Below are 18,908 nucleotides of genomic sequence, written 5' to 3'. Positions count from 1 at the left end.
TGGCAATATCATATTAAAAACGAGGATATTAGGAAAGAACTTGATATTGTCAGCATTCAGGAATGTGTTAGCAGAGCTAATCTCACGTGGTATGGTCACCTTAACAGAATGGGCGAGGAAAGATTAGCAAAACAAGTGTTCTCTGCCAGGTTGGCAGCAAAAACAACCCAGAGGAAGACCAAGATATAGGTGGATTGATACGGTACAAAGTGCCTTAGACGATAGAAATATGAGATCTGATAATGTTGGAGTCTTGACAAGTAACAGACTGATTTGGAGGAAAATTGTAGATAGGAAATTAGTAATGATATAATTTTTTCATGTAGTAGTATCATATCCTGTACACCCCTTGTGGGTACATGGCAAGAATTTGATGATGATGATGATCTTATGGGGAAACAGTATGTGCAAGTCAACTCATAACTCGACATGCTGCATTGATACTGTGTGTCTCTTGCTGTGAATGCACCTATATAGAATTTTGCTTATTTTCATGTTTTTGATGATTTTTCCAAATATTATTCAAAAAATGAATAAGAAAGAAAGAAACATGCCCTTGAATCAATGTGTGAGCTATATCATAAATGTACTTCAATTGATCTAGAGATTAAATTATAGATAGTAAAGAAATATGAGGATGGACATAGCTTATCAGGTATAATAAAAGGTTGGGGGGAGGGGATCTAACTTAAGAAATTTCAACATATGTCAGGGAGAGTTGCAGAACATCTTCTTATGTATTTTGAAGTGTGTGTTATGAGTTTATATTGTACTGCCTTAAGACATTTCTGTGAATGAGGTGAAATGCTGTAAGAATTAAATTATGTTTTTAACCCTTTTCCATGCTATTAAACCTCCTATGTGGTAAATAAAACAAGTGCTTTTGCTAGAATGGCAGGGAAAAGATCCCAATGAAGACTAAGATCTAGGTGCGATTGATACAGCAAGAAGTACTTTAACAGACCAACATATATAATCTTATGATATTCAAGTCCTTACAGCTATAGATTATCTTAGAAGAAAATTGTCAGTATGTAGTTGGTTATGATGTAAACTTTGCATTATTTTACCCTCAAAGAAGGGTACATTGATGGCAATTATGATGATGAAATATTTACATATAGATCAAGGTTGAAAATTTATAATCTCTCTCTCTCGAATATCATATGAATCCTATGCATATGAGGCATCTGTCATACTCATATTTTCATAACCTTAAAAATGTTTCTTTTATGATTTTTAATATTGATTGTCATCGCTATACATATGTCAACTAATTATAAACTGAAGTTTAACAGTAAACTAATAAATGTGTAAAAACATATAATTTTTTAATTAAAATTTTAATGAGGTTCATCACTGTGATATAATAATTAGATTTTGTTTTTGATATACTATATTTCACTTTATGTAAACATTTATTTTTCTCTCATTAGAGTAATCTAGCACAAGCCAGGTGGCGTAAAGATGTTTCTGAGTGGTCCCGTGCCAAGACATTTATTATTTGTGCTGTTCGAATTACAGTTCACATTCTTGTTTTAATTCTGCTAATTGGTTCTAGTTGGCTTATATTTTTTGTTGCAATGTTGTCTTTAGAGGTATGTTTTTTTTTTCTTATGGTTAGTTACAATTAATCTGTGTAATTGATATAGTGCATTCAAAAATAAAAAATAAAAATAAAAAAATTAAAAAAAATACTATAAAGTACATTATATTACAGATACCATTCAGAGTGGTGTTCATCACATGCATAAGTGTGGCATGACAAATGTACATTATAAATTAAAGATACCAAGAAATTATATACTTGGTTTAATCCTTTATCCAAGTGTAAGCAAACAAGTTTGTGCCTGAACTATTTTCAGGCACAAACTTGTTTGTTTAAACTTGGATAAAGGATTAAAATTCCAAGTATATAATTCTTTGGCATCTTTAATTTATAGTATAACCAAGTGGAAAAACTTTCAACAATGACAAATGTATATTTTGCTCATAAAGGATGTTAGGGGATTTTTTTAACTGTTTTCAAAAAAATAAACACATCCAGCTAACATAAACAAAAAAAATCTCTTTCCAATTGGTAAGAAATACATGATGTAGTTTTCAACAAATATTCTTTGCTATTTTTGAAAGGTAGAAATTTTATGCTGACCAACAGACAAGATCTGAATAGTACAGCATTGAAATATTCAGTATTTTACTTTTGTTCTTACTTCTGCTTCTGAAAATGGTGTCCTTAAAGAAGCGAAGGTTGGCGGCACAGAAAGTTTTGGTATGAAGATTGAGTTTTGCCTTGGATTTTTCACAGTGGATGTATGGTGAAAATTTCTAATATATATGCACCAAAAAAAGTGAAAGATTTGTGGACTGTTTAGCCAATGAAAAGAAGGAAAGCATTAACATATGTGAAAAGTTTATATGTGAATAGATTAGAGTGATTAGAAATGGGCATGAATCGGAACTGCAGTAGAAGAGCTTAGGCAAGAGTTAGTAAAAATGAAAAGCCAAATCAAACATCTGGAAGATGATATTAAACATCTAAAGAAGAGATTGGCTGATGAGAAAGGGAAGAAAGAAGTTAGTATTATGAAGAAAGAGTCAAAGGATAGTCATATATCATTGTATAGGGACTCGATCATTAGAAGTGTGATGACTAATAAAGTGCACACAAAACGTGCTTTCCTGATGGAACAATAAAACAAATAACTGATGCATTACAGAAAAGGAAAGAGCAGGCATCAAAAATTAGTGGTAATGACACAAATGACTTAGTGGTGGTGGGGGGGGGGGAATATCAATAAAGACTTGAGGAAGTTGTTGTAGCAGGTAAAGGATAATAGTGTTGTTGGAAAAGTTGTTAGTATTTTGCCTAGATATGACAATAGTAAATTGAGAAAGAAAGCAGAGATAATGAATAGTAATATAGATAGATAGAATAGTCAGTCTGAGTTGTGTGAGAAAAGATTAGTTTTCAGGTTCAATTTGTAAATCTATGGAGTGAATTTGAAGGTAAGTTGGAATGGTTTAAAGTTGATGGATTGTATTTGAATGGGTTTAGTGTTGGGCATTTAGTAAGGCTGTTATTTTCTGAAAAGGCACAGAGTTAAGAAATTAATACAATAAATGATCAGAATCCTTTCTTTTAATCTTACATGGTGATCCGAATGCATTTTTGAAAATTATGGAGACAACTACCGTGTTTGAATAAAAACTTTAGTTTAATATAACTAAAATCTACATTTGACGTTTCGACCTTTATGTCAAGGTCATCTTCTGGAGCATACAACTATACACAGAAAACAAGCTACACTACAATCCAACTGGTTTGTTAAAGATACTAACCAACTGCTACAACATTTATTGGCCTGACCTCTGGTGAAAAAAAAAAAATTATACATCAACGCTAGAGTCCTGTTATTAGTGTTATCTGTTGGTTGTAGAAATACATTGGGCGCAACAACAAGTATCTATCTATATACATATATTAACATCATGATTATACTTGTACATTCCTGCCAGTTGGTATGGAATGATTTCTAATATTAGCTAAAGATTGGCTAGAGTCCTGACTTATGTTGGATCTTATATATTAGGTAGGCTGAATGTGTGCCATCCAGATCGTTGGAATTTTCATGCCATCTTTGTTGTTGATATTTGGGTGGTTTATCAGGATCTCACAGGCTTCCTTAAATTTCCTTTCATACCAGGTTTTTGTGTGGTGTAAAGAGCGGGTGCTTTTCCAGTTGATTTGGTGTAAGGTGTTGAGCACGTGGTCTGAGAGGCCTGTTTCACCATAATGGTTATATTTAATGTGTGTAATGTGTTCTTTCTTGCGTATAGGGATTGTCCATCCTGTGTATAGTTGTATGCTCCAGAAGATGACCTTGACATAAAGGTCGAAACGTCGAATATAGATTTTAGTTATATTAAACTAAAGTTTTTATTCAAGCATGGTAGTTGTTTCCATAATTTTCAAAAATGCAATAAATGATCAGCTTTTCTACTTGTGAAGCAGGATAGCAGAACTAAATGAATTGTACAACATGAGGAAGATGGATATGAGGTTGAAGATGTTGTGGCAGCAGCACATCAACAGGTGATGGAATGCATAAAGGTGAGGATGAGATGAGTAGGAATGAAAATCAGATTCAAAATCAGGGAAACGGGAGTTGTCAGACTGAAGAGAGGGGTATGGCATAGCACAGCGTTCTTCAACCTTTTTACACCTGCTGACAGGGGGAAAATAGGAGAAATATTTCGCTGACCGGCTGATGGCTAAAGCAGAAATATAAACCAATGTAGATAGCATTTTATTTATTAAATCCAATGTTATAAAATTACAATTGTTAGCTAGTGCGACATCTTCTGCTGCTTAGAGGTTAGAAATTTGATATATGTGGCTGGAGTATGTTTCTGAGAGACGAAGAAATTTTTGGCCGACCGCCAGGAAATTTCCGTGGACCACAAGTTGAAGAACAAGGGAATAGCAGATAGAATAGAGAATGGACTCAAAGACACAGGGATTGTTATGTTTGTATTCAAAAGCAAAAAGCATCCAAAACAAGAGAGCTGAGCTTGTTGCATTGATTGAGTCAATATCATCATCATAGTTTATTCACAATATGATACAGTGTTAAAAGGGAAAAGAGATTTACATTAAAAACTAAAGATTGCAAATGATGGTCTTCCAAGTCTCTCTCTCTTGAGCTAACTGGTAGATGTCAGATGGAGTTTTATAGTTCATCCTATTAATGATTTCACATATGTATCACCAAAATTGTTTGCATGGTCTTCCTCTACTGCGATTGCCATCTTCTGGTCTGTACAGGATGAGGGATTCCAAAAAGGGTGAGACTTCAGGATGTCTGAGTTGATGTCAAAGTCAATTGAGTTGTAGTTTTTTTGACTGTATTGACAACTGGTTCTTGCTTAGCCAGATTTAGCACAGGACAGGTAGTGACACAATCCATCCAAATGTAACCAGGGATCAGTCTGAGACATGTAGTTCCAAAGGAGGTAATTAGATCTGTAGTTTTTTTGGTGCTTATTATCCAGGTTTGAGAATCATACAAGAAGGATCTACTGGTTGCATGGTATAGACTTAATTTTGTCTTGAATGATATTAATGATGATTTCCAGATCAGGTGGAATTTGTTATGTAAGACTAGAGCCAACTGTTTACATTTTCTAATATAATTTTCTGTATTGCTGATGTATGATCCAAGATGTTGAAAGATCTTTACTCTTTCTAAGGATCAATTGTTGATGTGGAGAATACTTTGGACTTGATGTTGATCTGCAGACTAATAAGTTTAGCTTGTGTCTTTAGTAGACTGAGATGTTTTTGTGTATTTGTTGGTTCTTTATCAATAAGTACAACATCATCAGCAAAGCTAAGATCAGTTACTTGCACGGTGTGGGTGGATATATATTCTAATGTTAAAACCAAGATCCTCTGTGCTGATGATCCAGAAGATGTAGTCCAAGCATACCGAGAACAAATAAGGTGCTGGTACATTGCCTTTCATGACTCCTGTTGTCACCGAAAAGGATTAGGATGTTTCTGTTTTACAGATTACTGTAGCACTATAATCTTTATAAAATGCTAAGATTGCTTGTATGATTTGTGAGGATAGACCATAGAAGCTGAATATTTTAAACATTTCTTCTCTATTATCGTAGACAGGTTTATACGTTGGTTACGCATTACTCAATCACTTAAGGAATTGAACAACGTAGATATGAATATAAATTAAATTACACTTTAATCTTCCTTTTGAAGATGTCATATTGCCATCTTCAAAAGGAACTTACAAAAAAAGGCACGTGCACGTAGGCAATACAACACAGTAACTGAGAATGAAACTATTGTTCTCCTAAAAGTCCTGATGGTGCCCTCTAGTGGGCTAAGTAGGTGTTCTAGGCCGTTATGCTGAAGGTCTGCTGATGTAAGCCTCCCAAATTTGGGGCAGTCACATATAACCAAATTTGTTGAGGTTTGGAGAGTTTCTTAGGGCCAAGGCTGATTCCGTAAATAATCTTTCGAATTTGTATTTGCTACGGTGTATTACTATGGCTTTCTTCCACCGTATTCTGTGATGTGTATCCAGAGTTTTTGTGTATTTGGTCGGAAAAAAAGTTTTCACAAGTACAGCCATTCTGGTCTGCAAGACCAGAATGGCTGTACTTGTGAAAACGGATGTAGTCCTTGTGTTCAGAAATTCTGATATTCGCTGAAATTTGGGTGCATAAAACTACCCCAAATTTAGGAAGCATACATTCTACAATCATCAGCGCAATGGCCAGGACAACCCAATTTCACCCACCAAGTGACACCTTTTAGGACTCTAGGACCGACTTCAATGATCCGAATGCAACCTCATTTGCTTAGTGTGAGTGCCTGCATGTGCATGGATTGAAGAGACGGCATATGAAACCAAGGAGAATGAATTTCTTGAGTTTTTTTTTGAGTGACAACTATCTTAAGCAGTAGGTAATAGAGGGTGCATGAGGGCCTTGGATTTGATTATTTCATCAGGATATTATTGTAAATGTCAAAACTTCCTCCAGTTGGCGAAAGTAACCATGAACTGATTATTGGGTGGCGGCCAGCTACATCAGGAATTTTGAGAGAAAGGTTTATATGTGGAACTATAAGGTAGGTGATTACGACAAACTCAGGACGTGGCTTGCAATGATAGCATGGAATCAGGAATTGGATGGGAAGGAAATCAATGCTGCTTGGTCTTACAATCTAAGGTACAATCTAGCAGAAGCAATGACCGAGTGTATTCCAAATATCAGCAGATTAAATAAGGGTGGCATAAAATGGATGACTGAAGAAGTGAAACATGCAATCTTGAAGAAGCTCCACACATCTTGTGGAGGCAGCACAAGATGCATGCCAATAATCAGTTACATGAAGAGTACAAAAAGTAAGTAAGGTAGATGACATGCATGGTAAGGGTAACGAATGTGTAGTTTGAGCAACAGTTAGCAAACAAGGCTAAAAGAAATCCTAGGGAGTTTATTCAATATGTAGAACATGTTTCAAAATGTTTTTCCAGTAGAAGGAAGAATGATTATAGCAGGATGATATCAGTCAGTGATAATGGGAGAATGATAAACACTAAGGAGTGTTTATCATTCCTTATCATTGTTTATCAATAGTGTTAAATGAGCAGTTAAATAAAGTAATCCATTCTTGTGATTATAACATAATGCAGATCTTGAGAGCAGTGGGAATGCAGGGAGGAACCACTAATAGTCAGTGAGCAGGAGCTATATGAGGAATTTGATGTAAACTGGATGTCAACAAGGCCATGGGACTTGTCGTTAAGCTGGAGCTGCAAAAAAAGAAACAATTGTGGTGGGAATTTCAGGAGAAAGGTGACCAGCAGGCACACGAACAGTGCAACACATGCCAGATGGATAACTAGTGTGTTGAGAAAGGCAAATGCAGAGTATGAAAGGAAGTTAGCAGTACCGACTAAAGACAGTCACAAACAGTTCTTTCGATATACTGCAAGTAAAAGAAAGAATGTATATGGCAAAATGATCTTAAGGAATGCTGATGGGAGGGAGGTAACTGAATCAGTCGAAATACTAGAATTACTAAGTGAACACTTTGCAATAGTATATCATTCAGGTGGTGATATTGCAGGAACAAGAGAGCCAAAGGCTTATATGGGAAATGAGGTAAAATGAAATGTAGGTGCATAGCATATCACAGCTCGAGCTTTACTTGAAAGCTCGAGTTGGTATTCGTGTATTCGCTCTACACCCTTTTGGCTGTAGAGCGAATACACGAACTACTCGGTCAACCAGGCTAGCATATGTTACAATTAAAGTATATAATTCAATTACCTATAGAAGAAGTGAGTATTCTAGAGAATAATGGGTGATTTTAGTTAGTATGAATAAGAATTTTGTTTTATACTTTACCTAGCTAGGTAATTTGTAAAATACCTAGGTATTCTATAGAATATTTAAAATAGTTCTAGTTAAAGTATATAAAAAAAATAAATATGGATTGCATAATATTGCTATGGTCTGTTATATTTCTTAACAAAGAAGATGATTTTCACTTTCATAAATGTATACGTCTGATTAATTCAAATGAAGAACATAATAGTAAAAATAATGTTAATAATGTGAAAAGAGGTGCTCGTTTATTTCCATATGATGAACACTATTGGAATATGAATTGCAAACATTTCTTTTCAAACAAACACTTTGTATTCTTACATCTTTGTTTACATGACATGTATCAACTGTATTGCTTGAAATACTTGATAGCTCATCAACTCACTTAGTTATTGAAAAATACTTTGACGAGCAGAGACAAGCAAGTTATTGTTCCTCTGTACCGAGCCTTGATAAGACCTTAGTCTCAACTACTGTTCCCAGATTTGGTCATCTAGGTTTCTTCTTGATGGGGAGGAGGTGGAGAGGATCCAGAGGCAAGTGACCAAGATGATAGCAGGTCTATGGAATGAACCTTATGAGAACAGGCTGAAGATTTGTGGGTTGCAGAAATTGGTTGACAGGTGGAAAAGGAGAGATATGATTGAGACATTCAAATTGCTGAAGGGTTTCTATAGGATTCATTCAGAGGATATATTTGAGATCAGGACTGATGGTGGGAGAACTAGGGGGACATCTATGAAAGCTGGGCATGAGTGTGGTTAGCATGGGTGTTAGAGCTGGATTCTTTACTTTTAGAGTGGTAAATGAGTGGAATAAGCTGCCAGAGTCTGTTGTGGGTGCTATAACAGTGAGTGAGTTCAAGGCAAGGTATGATAGATACTGTGAGAATGTTGATAGTTGTGTGGACATGATGTTTAGGGCCTCGCTAGATGAGTCTAAGGACTCCCTGGAATTGCCCATAATAATAATATATTTTGGTCAGAGAAGCATTGATATAATGACTAAGGAATTGAATAGGCATTCTGTAGTCTAATGATGGTATCAGATTTTCAAATTAAATAATAGAAAATAGAACGAGCAACTCAGGATATTGAAAATATATTGATGACATGGATGTACAATAATAATAATACAAGTAAATGGAGTAAGGCACTATCGTTTTCCAGTATGAATATGAGATCATACCTTATATATATATATATATCTTTAGATTATTTTGAAGTATACAAACCTACTTTAGTGCACAGACAAATAATAAGAGAATTCCCTATGAGATATTGTTTGTGCACTAAAGTAGGTCTCTGTATACTTCAAAATAATCTAAAGATATATTTGAGAGCATAAAAGATGAAGGTTGAGCCTCTGTAGCTCAGTCAGTAAAGATGAACCCCTTTGGTCAGAAAGACATGGGTTAGATTCCTGTCAGTCACATGAGGAACCTTTATCTGGTCTCTTTTGACTAAAGATGAGTTAGCCAGTCTCATATAGAGGTAGGAGTTTTTCCTTCCCCAAAACAGGCAAACCAGCCTGTGAACACACATCTACAGAATGGGACACACCAGGAGTCATGGGGCTAACCACCTTATTCTCAATACGATAGCAGTTAAATGGAAAAAATCCTTGACACCACAAGGTAAAAGAGGAGGGAAGGAATAAGAAGAAAAGATGAAGGTTTAAATGAAGCTTTAGAAAGCATTCCACTTTAAATTTTTTTTTTTGACGAAGAAAACCACCAAGAATAAAACTTTAAAATTTCTATAGTAGCATAAACAAATATAAATTAAAATGTGGAAATGGAGACTGATGAAGAAAGTTCTAACAAAACCAAATTTGTAGTATGTTTTAAAAAATTCCAACCTGCACAGATTTGCATTGAGTGCAAATTTCTCATACATGTAATGTATGGATTAGATATAGATGATAAGCCTGATGGGTTTGGCTCAAATAGATTGTTTTGTGCAATAAAAAAAAATGAAAAGACTGTGAATAACCAAGTTTAAGTTTACAACTACAAAAAGACTTCCAATGCTAGACATCCTGAAATTTGTATTGTGATACTATGTCTATTAAAGTTCTTGAGGAAGAAGATCATGAAAAAGGTGATACTAATTCTATAAAAACTAGTATACTTGAAAAATCTGAGGATGGTTTTTATAAACTGAGCGCTGGGAATAGAATTATAAAAGATTATATAACCTACATACAATTTGGTTTGTGACAAAAAACTTTCCCCGAAGAAGTGCTACCAGAAAAATTCTTTGAAAAGTATCCACAACACAATCAACTGATGATACAAGTCAGTTTTTTGAGGGAAAAAAAAAAAAAAAAAAAAAAAAATAAATATATATATATATATATATATATACACACACACACACACACACACACACTTATATATATAAATGAGTGAGTGTGTAAGTAAAGATGTGAGACTACAAAATGTTTGTGTGAAAAGAAATGATTGCAATTCAGATTCTGTTATTATTATTATCCCCTCATGGAGTCACCGACTCATCTAAGAGGTCCCTTTTATCATACACACAGCTTATCATACTACACCTTAAACACATTCACATTCTCTGCAGACACCACACTCTCAGGCATTGCATTCCAATCATTCACAACTCTCCATGCAAAAAACCTGCTTCTCGCTCCCTTGTTCACACCCTCCTTATACAGCCTCCAGGAATGACCTCTTGTTCTACATTGATCTCCCACCATTTTATGAAAAACCTCTTCAATGTTAATCTATAACAACCTCTTACTAACTTGTTTGTATCTATCATATCACCTTTCTTCATATTCAAAATTCCAGATATCAGAAACTATTTTAGTCGATCACCTCAGAAACCTCTCCAACATCTCTTCATCCTTTTTGAAAACCAGGTCCAAATCTTGCCATATGGCCTAATGAGAGCCTTATTAATGGAACTAGATTTCCTTACTTCTACAAGTCAGTGTCTTCTGCATCATTTCCAGAATTCATTGTATTGTCCTCACAATTTTGGCAACATGTCCTCTTAATTGTAGTCTTTATCCACCATCACCTCAAGATCTCTTATTTCCTCCACCTCCAACCATATCCAATCTCTTATTTCCTCCACCTCCACTCCCCACTAAGTGTAAATTCTACATCCCATCTTTATTGTCCAAATTTTAAAATCAAATCTTACATTTTACAACATTGAACTTTGCGTCCCAATCCTGTACCCATTCACTCAGTTGACTCAAGTCTTCTTGTAAGGCCATAACAGTTCTTCTACCCTCATAATTCTTACCAACTTTGCATCATCTGCAAACAGATGTATATCCCCATTCAAATCTTCTTTTTTATCATTAACATACAGGTTAAACAGCAATGGCCCTAAAACAGACCCCCCCCCCTGAGGCACGCCACCAGTAAGTTTTCTCTTCTGGGATATTGCTCCCTTATACACAATTTGTCGATACATATCAGCCAGCCAATCTCCAATCCAATGCATTAGTCTAATATCCAACCCCATCTGCCCTAGTTTCACTATCAACTCATCATGTGGTAATCTATCAAACGCCTTTGCGAAATCTAATTATATTACTCTGTATCCATCTCCTACATCCAATGCTGCTGCTGCTGGCACTGTATTGTAATAAGTAAGTCGATTACTAAAACATGACCTCCCTTTAGCAAATCCATGAAAGATAATACCATTGTCAACCCGATTTTGGATCTTGATTCTCACCAGTGTTTCCAACACTTCAACCACAACTCCTGACACACAGATTAGCCTATAATCTGATGCTTGAATTCTGTCACCTCCTTTATGAAGTGGTACAATCTTGACTTCTGTCCACGCCATTGGAATTCAACCTATTGTATGACTTACATCAAACAAATATCTCAAGGCAGGTGTCTTCTTACTTGCTCCAATTCATTCTCTCAACTGATTACTCTCCCTTTCAGCAACAGTCTCTCCAAATGACTCGCACCAAAACCATTGAAATACAGTTCATCTTATACAGTTCAATTCTTCCTTCAAACTCATTCCACACATTAACAAACTGCACTCCTTTCTCTTCACAACTTTGTGCTAACATATTAACATATCACTGTCATACCTGGACAACACACAGACTACTTTTCCTATCACGCTATTATCTTTCATTCTTCTCAACAACCACCTGATATCCAACCTTCCATTCTCCTTGTTCCCAGTCAAGTCATTTGTCCCTACTACCATTACCAACTCTATTGCTCACTTAGTCCTCATTCCAATACTTCATTTTTCCTCCAGGAAAACAACCCTTGAGCATCTTCTCACTTTCTACACATCTAATCAGATGCAAATAAATAAACACCAAACCCCTCTTTTCACATTATTAACACTGGCATATTATTTTTATTATTTCATTCTTCATCTATATTAAATATTAAATGGACTCATCTGTATTAAATAAATTTAGGAAAGTGAAAGTTTTTTATTTATTTTAGAAATCTAGCGGACCATTGCAACATAATGCCAACCAGTATTTATTTTTAATATACAGTGGTGCCTCATACTTCGAACGTTCCAGAGTTCAAATGCTTGAAAACACAAGAAATTTGATTTGCAGTTCGAACTATAGTCCAGGAACTCAGAGTCATATAGCATTAGGCAGGTTCGGCATGCCATTGGGCATGCTTCTCGCCCACTAATTTCCCTCACTCACTTCCCCGTGTGTGTGCGTTGTCCCTTACTTTACACAGCCTAGTCATTGCACAATATGTTTGTGTAGAGAATTTTTAACTATTTTTGGCATTTTTTTATTGCCCATGGCATCCAAGAATGTAGAAAGAACAAAACTTAAAAGAAAAGTTGTAGTATCGACAGTTGAGATGAAAAAAGAAATTATCATGAAACACGGAAGCGGTACGCATTTGACGGATCTGGCGACAATGTTTAAAATGTCAGTCAACGATAAGTAGCATTCTTAAGAATAAGGAAGCAAATAAAAGCAGGAAATGTGGCTAAAGGTGTGACAACATTGACCTCCAAGAGATCACATGTTATTGAAGAGATGGAAAAACTCCTTTTAGTGTGGATAAATGAGAAGCGATTACATGGTGAAGTTATTACTGAGAGAATTATTTGTGAGAAAGCCAGACATCTGCATAGTGAACTTAAGAAACGCACACCTGAGACCAGTACTGAAAATGGGGAGTTTAAAGGAAGTAGAGGATGGTTGGATAGATTCAAAACTGGGATCCATAGTGTTGTCATGCACGGAGAGGCTGCGAGTGTCGATGTAGAAATCTGTAAAAACCTTTAAGGAATACATGGATAGTGAGGGATTTCTATCTCAACAGGTTTTTAATTGCGATGAAACAGGTCTTTATTGGAAAAAAATGCCCAAAAAGACTTATATCATGTAAGAAGAAAAGATGGCAGCGGGATATAAACTTATGAAAGATAGAATTACTTTGCTGCTTTTTGGTAATGTTAGTGGAGACTAAGATAAGGCCTTTACTCATTTACCATTCTGAAAATCCACTCGTTTTTAAAAAGAACAATGTCATAAAGAGCAAATTCGGTGTTATGTGGAAGGCCAACACGAAAGCATGGGTTACCAGAGAGTTTTTTACTGAGTGGATTTATCAAGAATTTGCTCCCACTGTAAAAGCTTATCTTATTGAAAAAAATCTACCATTAAAAGCTCTTCTAGTGATGGACAATGCTCCTGCTTATTCCCCAAATGTAGAGGAGGATTTAGTTGGTGTCAGTTTCATCAAGATAAAGTTTTTGCTGCCCAATACCACTTCTATCATACAACCAATGGACCAGCAAGTGATTTCAAACTTCAAAAAACTGTATATTAAGGCTATGTTTCAAAAGTGCTTTGAAATAACCAATGCCACAGAACTGACTGAAAGAGCATTACAACATTCTTCATTGCTTAAGGATCGCCAATAAGGCATGGAAAGAAGTTTCTATTAAAACAATGATTTCTGCTTGAAAAAAACTCTGGACAGACTGTATTTCAAGTAGTAAGCTGTGAAGAAGAGTCTGTTGTAAATGAAATTGTGTCTTTGGGTAAAGCTATGGGATTAGAGGTGAGTGATGAGGATGTAGAGGAGTCAGTGGCGCACTCAGGATTTAATCTTGGAGGGGGCCGAGCGCTCAGAATTTAACCTTTGGGGGGGGGGAGTTGAGTAGACGTTTTGCGAATACACACTACACATCGCATATGACCTATAACTGAGCATCTGCAGTGATCGCTAATTCATAAGTAGCACACAACATAAATAAAAAAATGAATTTTAATTAGGAAAAGATTTTTGGAAATTTTTCTAGTGTTTTTTCCTTTTCTTTGGGGAAAAGGAAAAAACACTAGAAAAAGGTGCCTGGGCCCCTTGGCCCCCCCCCCTCTGGGTGCGCCACTGAGAGGAGTTAATAGATGATCATAAAATTGAACTCAGCACTGAAGAACTTCAACATCTTCACGATCAACAACAAAAAGAAGTGGAAAAAGAAATTTTTATGGATGAGAAGGACACCAAAAGATGCATTTCCAATGTCGACTTTCAAGAGTTGTTCTCTGTTTGTGTTAGAACACAAGCTATTGTGGAAAAATGGCACCTAATAAGACAGTAGTGACCAGGAATATCAACTTATTTGATGACAACGTGATGGGTTATTTTAAAAATATCAAAGAAAATCGTCAGCGCCAAACAAGATTAGATAGATTCTTCTCTACAGAAAAAAGAGAATGTGAATCAGCATTCTCAACTCCAGCTAAGAAGCAGAAAGATGCTTAACAATGGGAGCATTATTTTCGTCTTTGTGATTTTTATATTAAAAAATATTCTTCACTGTTATTTTTATGTTGTAATAATTAAAATTAATAAAATAAATATAAGATTATTTTGTTTAATTTTTTCTAAGTTGTTAACATTAAAAAACCTAAAATAGATAAAATTAAAAAAATTATTGAAATTTTTTGGATATGGGAATGGATTATTTCACTATCCATTATTTCTTATGTAAAATCTTGATTCGGACTTCGAATGATTCATAGTTCGAACGGGTTTCTGGAATGAATTAAATACAAACTACGAGGCACCACTGTATATTTTAACTAGAACTATTTTAGTTACTCTCTAGAATACCTAGGTATTTCATAAATTACCTAGGTAAAATATGAAATGAAATAAAACCGTGTGGCATTTGGAAGTCAGTCATTAGATCTTTAAACACATCGGACTTTAATTTTTCTGCAAACTATCGGGTGCACCTGGCAAACAATGACTGTGCCAGCTTCCATACTCCACGTGTTTCTGTTTTACTTGTACTCTTGTGTAACAGTTCCTAGACATTCAGTGGTTTTATTTATGTAATGATTCATATTTAACATTTGTTGTATATTTATTTGTGTGTTTATCCTAACCAGATGAAGCCACTAGCTTAAGTGGCAAAACTAGTAGGCTTATTAAATAATTATTGCGACCTATAAAACCCAGTGTTAGTTATATTTTAATTACCTTAGTTTTTTGGTCAAAAAAATAAAATTCAACATACTCATTATGAATAACAAAATTTTTATTTCATACCTTAAAGGTAACACACACACACACACACACATACATACACTGGCATCCAAAAGCTAAGGATGAAATTATATTGCACAAAAAATGTGTTATAAATTTTATACAGATTAAATTGCAATACATTTTTCTCAAAAGTTACAAATTTCCTAAGGGTGTAGTTAAGGAATTTATGTACATTGATTACAGAAAACTGTGCAGAAAGACATTTCAGTATAGAATATCTCCACTCCCGAACTGTGATGCAGCTCTCACAATGTTGTACCATGCTAAGCACCAAGTGATTCTGGAGGGGAATTTCAAGCAGCAGCAGCATGGCTCCCTATTGCATCCTAAACATGTTCTATAGGTTGAGGTCTTGAGGGGGGGGGGGGGCATGTTTGCCACTTGATTTGATTAATATCCTCCCTTCATGGTTATTCATGGTCGATGCCAGATTAATATCCTCGGTCTTCAGAAGTATCCCCATTGCTCGTGTACAATATGGTTTGACATTGTCATCCATAAAAATGAATTCTTCACCTACAGCACTACAGAACAATCAAACATGAAATTGAAGAACTTTGTTGTAATATCGTTCAACAGCCATAGTACCTTTTTCCAGCACTTGTAGCTTGGTCCATTAAGCATAATGCCTTCCCACACCATGATCCCAGCGCAGCATGTCTGTCCCTTTCAAGAACATTCTCATGATGGTAAGGGGTATCACTTTCACGCCAGATCAAGTGTCATCTAGAATCAGAGGAAGCCTAAAATGACTCTCATCTGTAAAGAGTACATTAGTCCCTTGATGTCTTATCCAGTTTTGATGGATACAACACCACTGAAAACATGCTCTATAATAAGCTGTGGATAAAGAAATGCTGATTACAGGCCTTTGGGCATATATGCCTACTTGTCATAGACAGACGTCTTGTCACAGTTTGTCAAGATATCTGCATAGTACCTGGACTTAAATTGAGCCAACTTTGCAAACTGACATGCCATGATGCGTTAATTATGTTTTGTTGTCATAACCAAAAATCTGTCTTCATGCATTGTGGTAGAGAAAAGGCAACCTTTTAGCAAAAATCTGGAACCCATTCCATTGTTTTGAAACACTACCCAGAGCTTGGATAGAACAGTGTGTGAGGTTCTAAACTCTTTGGCAACATCAGCAATTCTGCAGCCTTCTTCAAGCTTCCATTAATAATTCTTCCACATGTGAAATCATCTAGATGATGTCTTTCAAACATTACAAGACATCTAAGTTTGTAACTTTATTCCTTCATGAAAAGAGCTTCCTTCAAGCACAGTTCATTTTATCATGTTGAGTGCTGCGACAGACCCCCTTTGCTTGTGATCTGAAAATTTGAATGCATACCCACTTTCTACTTGAAATCGTTAGTTATACAATTGCCACAAGCTGATTTGTCTGAATTGGTTGTAATTTTCAGAAATAGTGTTCATCCTTAGATTTTTGTACACCAGTGTATATATCATTTTTTTTGTTGTTGTTTTTTTCAATAACACACATATATTTTTTTTTCTTTCCAATATGTATGTATAATTTTGAGTTTGATTTCTATACAGATTACTTCAAAGGAAACTGCAACATCAAAAGGTTTCAAGTCTTTATTATTTCAGTTCTTACCTTCCTTAACCATTACAGCTCTAAACATCATACTTCCAATTGTTTTTGGTAAATTTGTGCAGCTAGAAAGATATTCTAAGGATTTTGAAATTAAAATTACTTTGGGAAGGTGAGAATTATACTGCTGTCTTTATTTATTGAAAATCTGATATATAATGATAATAAAGTTTATGTAGTATGAATTTTTGAAGAAATAGATTTAAATTTACATCTATAGGTATGGAAGTGCAAAGAAATAGTAGTGGCATAAATTATTATTATTATTATTACATGATACCTCTATGCAGTCCTTAGATTCACCATGGGAGAGCACACTTCTCCACTACAACTCACCATCTTCCTTACGTAATCTTCCAATTGCACAACACTACTACCATCAACTGCCCACCACTACCAATAGTATATTTTGCCTGTCAGTTTCATGTGTTCTCTTGGCTGATATGCCTGTACATTGGATGAAAACTCAGGTTTAAAAAAATCCCACTACCTCCACATAAGATCAGCTGACTTGCTCATTTTTACTCTACAACTGTGTTATAAATAATTATTTTAATTTCCCGCCCTTTCGACCTTCATATTAAGGTCATCATCTGGAGTATATACATAAATATATATACAGAGACAAGCTAAATTACATTTCACCTAGTATTCTGAAGAGACAATGATTTGATCAACGGTTATTCTACTAGCCTGACCTCTAGTGAAATTAAAATAAAATTACAATAAATAAATGAAATAAAATAAATTAACTACATTTTAAATAGAATATAGAATATTATAATTTAAATATTTATAATTTAAATTTAATAATATTTATTATTATAATTTAAATATAAATTTAAGTAGAATATTATAAATAGAATATAGCTTTGATGTAGTTAATTTATTTTATTTCATTTATTTATCATAATTTCATTTTAATTTCACTAGAGGTCAGGCCAGTAAAATAACTGTTGATCAAATCATTTTCTCTTCAGCATACTATGTGAAATGTAATTTAGCTTGTCTCTGTATATATATATATAATGTGTATACTCCAGATGATGACCTTAATATGAAGGTCGAAACATCAGGAAATTAAAATAATTATTTATAACTAGATTGTAGAGTCCATAATTTGTGTAAAATTATGTGTGTGAGTCCATATGCTGATCACCATGTAACACTAAAGGAAAGGAAATTAATCAGCTAACTCACCTTCATTTGAAAAGCACATATAAAGATATCTCTTGTCACAGCAAGAATCAAACTCATGTCTTTTCCATTTGTAGGGCACAGTGTACTATTGTCCTTCCAATTGTGGTACAGAAGCATTTAGAACTCATTGAACACAGGATAAGTTAACTATCCTCAGAGTCTTTAATTATATGGACTGGAAGGAGAAAAAGCTCACAAGCTGCAAAATGGAATTTTTGCAGTTTCTGAGGGAAAAATAATTGTCAAAAACAGCATGTGACAAGAAGTGTTACATTTGGTGATAGGAATATTTGCCCATAACCAATTTTCTTTTAAGAAAGCATGCAGGGTACTTTGTAACATTCATAGTATGTGATCTATGGGTATCAGAGCTCCAAGAGATCCCCCCCCCAAAAAAAACACACCTATAACGCACAAGGTGGCGCAATCAGAATTCATTGTGAGCAATGATGTGGTGTAGCAACCATGTTTGGCTCTATGACTGTTGTTCTATCCCAGTGTTTCCCAGTGTGAGATATATGCCTCACAGGGTGCAATTAGAATATTTGGGGGGGGGGGTTAATGCGTTTGAGGACAGAGAGGAATTGTATG

General features: G+C 35.0%; 1 protein-coding gene across 4 annotated transcripts in view; it reads left to right on the top strand.

Moving 5' to 3' along the window:
* LOC150102971 (transmembrane channel-like protein 7) overlaps positions 1–18,908 on the top strand; it is a 407,541-nt gene that overhangs the window by 195,212 nt on the left and 193,421 nt on the right. For all 4 annotated transcript variants that reach the window (XM_090398590.1, XM_090398591.1, XM_090398592.1 and 1 more), the window contains 2 exons: positions 1,437–1,598; positions 17,060–17,229. In XM_090398590.1, coding sequence (XP_090254716.1) covers positions 1,437–1,598; positions 17,060–17,229 — 332 coding nt within the window. The remainder of the gene's footprint in view (positions 1–1,436; positions 1,599–17,059; positions 17,230–18,908) is intronic.

The sequence above is a fragment of the Typopeltis vanoorti genome, chromosome 9 (assembly GCF_054136105.1).
Source record: "Typopeltis vanoorti isolate ZY-2024b chromosome 9, IOZ_Tvanoo_1.0, whole genome shotgun sequence".
Lineage (NCBI taxonomy): Eukaryota > Metazoa > Arthropoda > Arachnida > Uropygi > Thelyphonidae > Typopeltis > Typopeltis vanoorti.
The sequence above is the reverse complement of the archived record's forward strand: the minus strand, read 5'-3'. Positions and strand labels throughout refer to the sequence as shown.